This window comes from Eucyclogobius newberryi, unplaced genomic scaffold (assembly GCF_026437365.1).
Source record: "Eucyclogobius newberryi isolate DKJ021-1_F unplaced genomic scaffold, fEucNew1.0.hap1 SCAF_5, whole genome shotgun sequence".
NCBI lineage: Eukaryota > Metazoa > Chordata > Actinopteri > Gobiiformes > Gobiidae > Eucyclogobius > Eucyclogobius newberryi.
In genome coordinates this window covers 37,394,652-37,405,050 of record NW_027316167.1, presented here as the reverse complement: position 1 = coordinate 37,405,050, position 10,399 = coordinate 37,394,652, and the positions used below count along the sequence as shown (strand labels likewise).

General features: G+C 39.6%; 1 protein-coding gene across 1 annotated transcript; it reads left to right on the top strand.

Moving 5' to 3' along the window:
• The first annotated feature begins 3,449 nt into the window (after positions 1-3,449).
• On the top strand, positions 3,450-9,666 carry ccnd1 (cyclin D1). Its single transcript, XM_072464982.1, has 5 exons — positions 3,450-3,819; positions 5,069-5,284; positions 6,642-6,801; positions 6,949-7,097; positions 9,284-9,666. Exons 1-5 carry the CDS (start codon positions 3,622-3,624, stop codon positions 9,446-9,448), a joined length of 888 nt encoding a protein of 295 aa, XP_072321083.1. The 5' UTR covers positions 3,450-3,621; the 3' UTR covers positions 9,449-9,666.
• The last annotated feature ends 733 nt before the right edge of the window (positions 9,667-10,399 follow it).

The following is a 10,399-nucleotide window of genomic DNA, read 5'->3' as shown; positions in this document are numbered from 1 at the left end:
TTGCACACAACTCTCAGAAACAAGATTTAGAGATTTATACCTCGCAGGCCCCGAGTGGATCTCAGAGTTAGAATAAGAACAGGCACAGAAGATATCAAAGCTGAGCACAGACCAAAGGAGTTTATGCACATTCATGAAGAAAAGTATTCACTAAGTATGTAAAATATTAACATTTTTATTATTTTTTTAAGATCGGAGATGATTAATGACATGAGATGTTAAGCGGGTGGCAAAAAGAAGGGGGGGACTGAGATGCGCAGGACAGTTCTGAATGAATCAGCTCTAAACATGAATGAATGGGAAAGAATGAATGAAAGTCGGTAAATTTATATTGCTACATGCAACTATCACTACTGCTACTACTAGTCTATACTACTACTACTACTGCCACTATCATTGCCACTAACTACTAATAAACCAGTGATACATTTACTACGACTGTGATACATTTACTACGACTGATACTACTCCAACTACTATAACCACTGTTAAACCCAGTGCTGGGAAGTAACTGAATGCATGTAGAATATATATGTATTTAGAACACTCATTTTGATGTATCCAGGAACAGTTACTTCTGAAATCAGAGCAATACAATGGGGTATTTGTGATGAGTGTCTGAATTAATGCATAACAAATGGTGAAATTCTATGTTGTGGTTTAATTTGATCAAATGCATCTAAATGTAATCCTATTTTAAGAATTCAGAATTCAGGACTCTGTAATTTGATTTTTTTTTCTAAATATGTCTCTGTTGTATTGGACCGGGTCTACAAATGAGCTCAGAGCTGATGGTCTAGACTTAATGGACATGGCATTTTCCAAATAACCAGGAGTGGAAAGTATTACAAATGCTCACATTGTTGCAATTGAGTTAAGGTTTTGGGTTATCTTTCACTTTTTAGTAGATGAAACTGTACTACAGCAAATTCAAGCCATGCAACTGTAGTGAGTTAAAATCCTGTGTTATTCATTTATTTATTGGATCCCCATTCTTCCAAGGGAGTCCAAGAAATATTGCTGCTCTGGCTTCTGGTTAGTTCCACACAAACCTTACCCTCAGTTTGGGGGAACATACCTCTCCAGCCAGAAGCCTAAACAAAATGGTGTTGACAGTATCAACATCGGATCAACAGCCTGTGGATAGTGGCCTCAGACAACAATACTACACTATACTATACTGTATATAAGCTGTATCAAACATATTCTAAAACTATAACCATTTACTTTCGGTGTTTACAAATGGAATAGACCAATCGCTAATAGGAAAATAATGAATGTTCCAATAGCTCAAAGGTATTTCCTTTTATAACAAATTAAATATATCTAGTGAAACTTAAGAAACTTTCAAACTAAGTGTGTATCTTCACTCACATAAGATAATATTTTCATTATAAGACAAATTTCCTTTCCTTTCAAACCTTCAGTCTGTAGCAAATGCACATTTTACTTTTATTAGCATTCATTCCAAAAGTCTATATAGTTTTGTTCAACAGGTGAGTGGCTGTTCCTAAAACTATGACAAAATAATGACGTCTGTGTGCATGCCTGTCCCTTTAAACACTTCCGCCCCAGTACCGTAAGTTTGATAACAGTGCATCCTTTCAAAAGTCACATGCTCCTGCTCCCTTTGTTTCCCACTGCTGCCTTTCAGCAGCTACTCAACAAAGCCCACACCAAACTTCCAACAAGTCTGGTCTCGCGTGAAAGAAACTCGCCTCAACATTCTACAACTTTTTCAACTGCATTTGCACATTCATTGTTTCATACACGAGTTAATACTTTTTATTATGCAAACCTGACATTTTTCATGCTTATACTAGCTGAAGAATTGTTGCACATATGGTGTTATGCAAAAACTCAACAAATAGTTTTAATTGTATATGTATGAAAGACTGAATAAGTTTTTTTTTAATAGACTAAATACCATTGACATTAAAATCTTAATTGTATAGGCTATTCTGGACAGCTCAAAACACAGCACAACATTATATAAATAAGCGTTACAATTAATAAAAAATGATATATGTGTGTGTATATATATATATATATATACATACATAGTCGATTTTATTAGATGTTTATGAAAAGTTTGGTACTACAAAGCAACATCTAATCTGAACGTTTTAGTTTAGTGTTGTAAAAGAATTGAAAATGACTGTTGTTTCTCTGTTAGTTTTTCTACTCCAACTTAATTTATCCATTGTCATTCATGGTTAGAGCGACTTCAGCAGACGTTACGGTAGTCTAACCAATTGCCTAAAGAAGAATTCCAGGAATGTGAAAAGATCCACTTCAGACTGAAACTAGATTTTACTTCACTTACAGTTCACAGTCTGTAAGTGCAGTTCACATGGCTGTGTGTGCCAGGCTTTATATAATGTTCTAAATGGGCTTTGTTTCTTTTTCACATTTCACCTCCCTCCAGCTTAAGTAGGACTCTTTAATGAGGCTATTAAAGGGTGGTTTCACTTGGAGCACAGCATTTGGACTGAACTGGGATTTAAACCCAGAACTAAACCTGGACTAAAGCAGGATTCAAACCAATCCTACTGTAGGACTCAAACCGGAAAAAAGTTTAAAACAACTTGAATAACTTTGAGTTATAAATAACAATGCTCACCTTTTCTAGTTTGCTGAACTTTTCCCCACTTGAAAAGTCAGGCCAACATCTGCCTAGTAACAGCAGTTTCTCTCATTGGTGCAGCTCCAGTCTCCTCCCGACAGTGTGTGTTCCAGACACTACACTGAGAGTACTGTGGACATGTCTTTACTTATGCTGTTAGAACTACACCAAAGTCATGAAGTTTGTTAGGATATGCATTTGCAAGCAGTCACGGAGACCTTTTGATCAGCCTTGGTATTTAGTACAAAACATTATGTAGCTAGACTCAACGGAGCAACTGGAATAAGGCCTCTATGTGACTAAGTGAAAGCCTAAATAAGTTTATTTGATGCAGTCACTATTATACTATATGAGACATACATTCTGTGCAAGAGTTACTGTTGAAGCTGCTGGTGTGTTGATAGAGCAGAGGCCTGGGGGTGGTGCAGGTCACAGTCCATGTGCTCCCCTCATGCTCAACTCAGAGAAAGAGCAGCGGCTTCTAGTGGGACCGACACCAGCAGCCGGCATGAGTCACTATCGCCCCCTGCCGATTCAGAGCCACAGCCTCCATCTGCAGGGACCTCCCAGCTCTTCCTCAGTCGCTACTGGGTCACAGGGCCACAGGAGGCGGGGGCCCGGCCCGGGGGTCTCGTCGATCTGTATAGAAAATGCTCTTTCCCTCAGACTGCGCTCCCTTTGATCCCCATAACAACAGCTGACGTCATCGCACATGCCCCCCCTCACGCGTTGTGTGCGTGTGTGTGTGTCGTGCGCATAACGTGCGTGTGCTGACGGGACGTGCGCGCTCCTGAGGCTGGGTTTTGTCTGGCACAGCTCCGCGTTGTTCCACAGAGGCTGACGGACACCGCAGGAGCAGCAACACGCGTCACCAAGTCACGAACATAAGAGAGTGTCCTCGTGTCGCTTCAGCGGAAACACTTATCTCCGGTCCTCCACGGAAACAGTTTCTGCTCCTCCGGTTCTGCTCCGTGGAAACACTGTCTGTTTGTGCTATGGAGGAGCAGCTGCTGTGCTGTGAGGCGGACTCCATCAGGAGAGCTTACCAGGACGAGAACCTGCTCAACGACCGAGTGCTTCACACCATGCTCAAGGCGGAGGAGAACTACCTGCCGTCCCCGAACTACTTCAAGTGCGTTCAGAGAGAAATTGTACCCAAAATGCGGAAAATAGTAGCCACATGGATGTTAGAGGTAGGTAACTTTTCTCATGGGCTTTTGAGCGACGCTAACTAACTTTGTTCAGCTTGGTTCTGCAGACACAAGGAGGAACCAGCGCCAGAACGGACTTTAAAGCTTTTTAATGAATCAAATTGTGTTATTTTGGAGAAACTATTGCATAAAGGCAGTAAGCGAAGGCTGTGTTCGTGGAACTGGGTGGTCCTCCTTTATGAGCCCATAGTTCACTTTCACTGTAAACTAAAGACTAAAGTGAACATTTAGCACATAGCTCTGGTTCTGGGCTTTGTATTTACGCGAAATAAAATCAGTAAAATATTACTATTTCAGCAATGTACACGTATGCAGTCCAGCCCGTGCCAGGACGCGCCATCTTGTCTTATGAGAAGGATTTTTAATATGAATAAAATTGTATACCCTGACAGTGTGTGACAGCTGACGCGCTGAATTAGTCCTTTTTACATCTTTATCATAAGCCCAATAGACACCAGGTGATCTAGCCGAATCTGCCGCTTTGTGGCCGATAAAATGTGTTTGCTTGAGCAGACTGGGCTCTGCCCCGAAGGTCGCCGCTGAAAAAGAGCTTTTTATAACAATCTAACTGCATTTTAATAAACCCGACCCGTCGGCTTTGAATGGTAAGGAGGCTTTAGAGATTTACGTCAACTTTTGGACTGCATTAAAGTAATAGAAACATTTTAAATTAATTTTTGAAAGGGCGCTGCACTGGGCCAGAGGCACGAGGCGCACGGAGCACGTGAACACCACTTATACAAAATAATTAATTTTAATTCGAGCAGCGCAGAGATTCGACACTTTCTGCTCTAAATAGAACAGGCACTTAACGATAATCATTTCCATACCAGTTTGAACCTTCTCACTATTTTTTAAGTATTTCTGAACATTTTTTGAAAAGATGACGAAGTTGAAATTAGAGAGTGAAACTTGCCTCGACGCCACCTTTGTGTCTTCGTCTGAACTGACTGCAAACTAATTCTGTTTCTAATTAGCCAACACAAGTTTATTATGGTTAATAAAAACGTTATAGCCTACCCCAGATTGTTACTACATGCTTATTGGTTATGCTTGAAATATGGTTGACCATTAGCTTACAATATGAAAAATGCATTAAATAAAGTTTTAAATGAATTTAGTTGTTTTGTGTTTTTATGCAACATGTGTCACTAAATGGCTGCATGTAACAACACAAGTTTGTTCCAGTAGCTGAGGTGGATTTGTCTTTAAGCACTTTTGCTTTCTTCAGGTGTGCGAGGAGCAGAGATGTGAAGAGGAGGTTTTTCCACTGGCTATGAACTATTTGGACAGATTTTTATCAGTGGAGGCCATGCGGAAAAGCCGATTGCAGCTACTGGGAGCTACCTGTATGTTTCTGGCCTCCAAGATGAAGGAGACCGTCCCCCTAACAGCCGAGAAACTGTGCATCTACACAGACAATTCGGTGCTCCCCTCAGAACTGCTGGTAATTGACTTCTGCACACATGGATGTTGCTAGTTGGACTGTGATTAGGCCTGCCACAATAACACATTTTGATGTACAATAACATCATGATAAACGATAATATTGAAACCGACAGATGACTGACAAATTCCAGTAAACCTTTTTCTAAATGAACCATATCATGACAATCATGGGTCGTAATTAATAGGGGCAGCTGCTGTTGTGATTTCAGGCATTACAAAAATGAATTGAATTGAAACAGTTAAGTAGTTGGTTAGTATCTTTTATGAGTATTATGTTATTACTCAAACCTACACTGCTGATATTTTTATATATGACAACATTATAACACAACATTTTCTTTTAGTGTAGAGAAACAAAACACAACACACGATTAATTAAATAAGTCGACATGATAATGATTGTGACGGGCTCAACCATGATACAGGATAGAGGGGCTGGTGGGACCATGATTCAGATGTAGTTTTAAAGCAGCCTGCTCTGAATGGTGACTGTGGCCTCACATTTCATCATTAGTCTCACTGAGAGCCAAGAAAACAATGAGCGCAGTGACACCTACTGGCTGTAAAACACAGATGCCGGATTTCCATAAAGAACTTTTTGCTTTGTATTTTATATCAAATATAATATCTTAATGTCCAAGTGTGTAATCAAAACTGTTTATGGCTGGCAGATGAGAAAAACATATTTGAGGTGATATCAAAAAGCAGAGCAATAATTGAGTTCATAAAATAATATATTTTATATTCATAATCAGAAAAGGGGTTATTCCAAAGTGAACAAAATGGACAAAGCTACAATTTGCTTAGGTGATACAATGCAAGATAAGATAATAATGATAATAATTCAGAATAAAGACATGCATAGAATAAACATGTGTGTTATGTCCTGCAGATTGAAAGTAGCAGTAGATAAATCTGGTGCAGATCATCTTTTCACTTGAAGATGGATGGTTTTGTGTATGGCCCCTGACAAATAAAGACTAAACTAAATACTTATAAAGTAGGACGGCAACAATTTATCAACTAATCATGACCTTACTATTAGAAAACAAAATAGCTCTCTAGACTTAAACACAGACCTTTATGACAAAAACTGACATTATTAAATCCAAATATTTCTTATCCATAATACACAGAAAGCTTTCACTCACGATTCAGTGTACAATCAAATTAATTGTTAGTTGCAGCACTATTGTGAAGTTATATTACAGATCATCACACTTAGTTTGTCTTTAAATAATGGCATGGTAGATGGATTGATTCTTGCAATATTCGTATATAGATTGATTCTTGCAAACATTCTTGCAACCATTGAGTGGCTCAGGTTGAATTAATGCCTCTGGTCTGGTCCACAGCAAATGGAGCTACTGCTTCTCAACAAACTCAAGTGGGATCTGGCCTCAGTCACACCTCATGACTTCATTGAGCACTTCCTGTCCAAGCTGAAGATCTACCCGTCCACCAAACAGATCCTCCGGAAACACGCACAGACCTTTGTCGCCCTGTGTGCTACAGGTACTACAATCATTTAGTCTTTTGTTGTTATTATTATCAATTATTTTCTAGGGTGTGTTTTTGTCACCTACTTTGGAGTGAACTCGTTTCGAGTGAACTACTGTGGAGTGACTCTGACATGGGGTGTACGCATTTGTCTGTGTTCAGATGTGAAGTTCATCGCCAGCCCTCCGTCGATGGTGGCTGCCGGCAGTGTGGTGGCTGCAGTGCAAGGGTTGTACCTGAAAAGTCAAGATGTCTCCTTATCCTCACAGAACCTCACCAACTTCCTGTCACAAGTCATCCGCAGTGACCCGGTACACAGAGGCCAATTTTTCTTCTTTTAACCATGATATAATACTATTTACACATAAAAACAATATTTTGGTGAAACAGAGTTTGAGAAACTTGCAATATACTCCAGCAGTGTTTTCAAAAGCCACATCAACTGTTTTAAGGGAACTTTAGTGCTTATGTGGAGAGCAAGCTAGGTTTGTTTATCTCCTCTATGTAGCCAGTAGATGGTGCTCTAACTCAATTCCTGTATGATTGGGAAACTCTACAATGCTATAAAGACGTGCGCTTTTTATGGACTAATTATTCGAAGTTGTGAAACGAGATGCAAAAGCAGATATACAATAGAAGTAATGCAGAATATAGTTGATGCAAATTTCTCAGCTATAATTTGGCCTTGAATAATATCTAATCCAACTCTATTTCTATAGCACTTTAAAAACAACAGTGTTGACAATAATAAAAAATAAAAAAAACACCACATAAATGCAAAAAAATACAAGTACATTGTACACTATATAAAAGTCAACAGATCAATGAAAAGCCAAGGAAGAAAGATGAGTTTTAAAAGCAGAATGTGACGCACTAGGGTGCAAGGGCAGTGTGTTCCACAGTTTTGTACCCGTGACAGAGAAGAAGCGGTCTCTAAGTTTCCTCCTTGTTTTTGGGACCAACAAGGAATGATCTGTTGACCTAAGAGGTAGGGGCATATGGCTGAATCAAGTCGGACAGATAATATGAAGCGAGGCCGTAAAAGCATTCAAACACAAATACAAGATTTTAAAAACAATACAGGAAGCCAGATCAGAGACATTAAAATAAGTGTGATATGATCCAGTTTTTTGAACCAGTCAACAGGCGACCAGCCGCGTTCTGCACAAGTTGTAGTTGTGTGAAAAACGTTTGGTTGAGACCAATATAAAGTGCATTGCAATAATCTGAGGTTATTGATAAAAGCGTGGATTAAAGTCTCAAAGTGATTCCTTGAAAGAACAGGTTTAACTTTAGCAAGTTGAATTAATTTGAAAGAAACTAGTTTTAACAACTCCGCTAATCTGGGCAGCAATTTTTTAAATACACATACTTTTGTGTATCATCCGCAATATATCTATGATAGTAATTCATTAGTTTGTAATGAGGGAAGTCCTCCCTGTGTTCCCACTCATTCTAATCATTTGTACGCCTTATATTAGTATTATCAGTATTATATTAGTAGTTATTAGGGGATATTTTTTATATCCACAAGCGTTACTGCTTTTTCAGATGGCAAAGTGAAACTCACAGCCAAGCACAGCCAATCAGAATGCTGCTTTCAGCTCTAATTTCTGGGTTGACAAGGCATAGAAGTATATTAGACGTAGCCAGCGCTCAGTGGTCTCATTTTTGTCACAATATACTCTTAGGGAGAAAACACAAAATTCTTGTTGAGTACCCCAGCTTTAATCACCTACATTTCTGCTGCAGAGTAAGGATGTCCCTACCAATCTTTTATTTTGTATACTTAATTAAATTTAATTAAATTAAAAAAAAAAGAATGCAATTCTGAATTTGGCTCCAGTTTAAATAAATTAAAGAGTGTAAAAGAGGCCTACTTAAAATATCCCTCTTACTATTTGGTAGAATACTGCAAAACGTTCAGAGCATTACATTTATTAGATTATGGTTTAGAATTAGAAACTGAGAGCCAAAGCCTGAGAGCACATGGCTGCTTAATATGCACATAAACAAGTTAGCAGCCCATTGAGTCCTGCTACACTGCAATTTGACCAGGATTTGGGATTACACTTTAAGGCTCTGCAAAGATATCACCGAGGTACAACAAATACTATCTCTGTCTAATTAGATCCATAATAATAATGTTTTTAGCTGTGTGGAGCCTACTCAGGCAGTGTTTCTGCTGTTCTGGGATTTAGTGGTAGTGTGTGGAGAATGTGAAGATCCAGTTCACTTGTATCAGCCCATTTCACCGGCCGATACAGATACCAGTATCGGATCGGGACATGCCTGCTGGAGAGATGCTTTGCTCAGCCACTAGAAATTAAAAAAAAATGTCTCCATTCATGCACACTTTTTGAGGTAGACATTCAAAGGGCCTCTATTATTCACTAAGACGCAAGGCCTTCAAGTGCTTGTGTGTGGGTGTAATATTGGATAAGTGGTTACTAGCTAGCTGTCTAACCTCTGCTAACATAATGTATTTGTTGTGCAGGATTGTCTGCGCTCGTGCCAGGAGCAGATAGAGTCTCTTCTGGAGTCAAGTTTGCGCCAGGCCCAGCAGCAGCAACAGCACCACAGCTGTACAGAGAGCAAACGTGTGGACGGGGACGTGGACCTGTCCTGCACGCCCACAGACGTACGAGATGTCAACATCTGAGGACATGCTCAGAGCACATACACTATGGACTACACTGAGCTCTGACATGACTCTTATACAAGTGGCCCTAAAGTCACATTTTGTGCTAATGTCCCTGTCCCGGCAAGGCTGAGGGCTAGAGCGGAATCCACGCAAAGAGACATTTAGTAGATACTCTTCCCTCATATATTAAACTAGGAATTTTGAAATTACCACAGACTCCCCTACTACACACCCTAGGTGTACTTTTTGTATACAATACAGGTGTACTGTGGGCCCTCATAGTCTGTCTTCAGGATTTGACCTGAACTATAATTATTATTAAAGACGGGCCTTTTGTTTGATGTCTTTTAGGGTGCATTCACAATACACTTTTCGAGGACTAGTTTACCTGGATAGTCCGGTTAGTTTGGGTAATTGTGAACACGCAATCAAACTCTTATCCAGGCTAGTGAACTCTGGTCCAGTTGGAAAAGTCGTTTTCTGTTCGATGGAATCGAACTCTGGTACAGTTCGTTTAAATTGTGAACTCAAACGAACCAGACAGCAGAAAAAAAACAGGAAGTGAGCCGCAGTGAGAAGCACGCGAGGCTCAGAATCAAAACAAACTCCTGTGTGAGATCAATAACAAGACAAATGACACGCTGAAAGATGTGAAGGTAACAGGAGCAGGTCAAAGACTGATTTCATTAGAATTACTTAATAACTATGTACTGAAGCTAAATGGAAAAAAAAACTCTTTTAAAATGCTTTAAAGTGGAAAAAGTGGCCTATATCCATCTAATATTAAGCTGTACAGGTAAATGTGGTAATGTCATACCTTTCAAAGCCTACGTTTATCAAACAACTGAGATTTTGTGTCACATTTTGGCATTCTGGGCATTCCGAGCGAGCCCCAAGCAATTCTCCCAGCTCCTCCTCCCGACGTGAAAGCAGACTGTCCGTGTTCCGACGCCTCGGCTGCAGCTCACA

Excerpts from the sequence above, each read along its gene's own strand:
- ccnd1 (XM_072464982.1), top strand. The coding sequence starts at position 3,622 with ATGGAGGAGCAGCTGCTGTGCTGTGAGGCGGACTCCATCAGGAGAGCT. Across the intron at positions 3,820-5,068 it reads TAGCCACATGGATGTTAGAG|GTGTGCGAGGAGCAGAGATG; the intron begins GTAGGTAACTTT and ends TGCTTTCTTCAG. Across the intron at positions 5,285-6,641 it reads TGCTCCCCTCAGAACTGCTG|CAAATGGAGCTACTGCTTCT; the intron begins GTAATTGACTTC and ends TCTGGTCCACAG.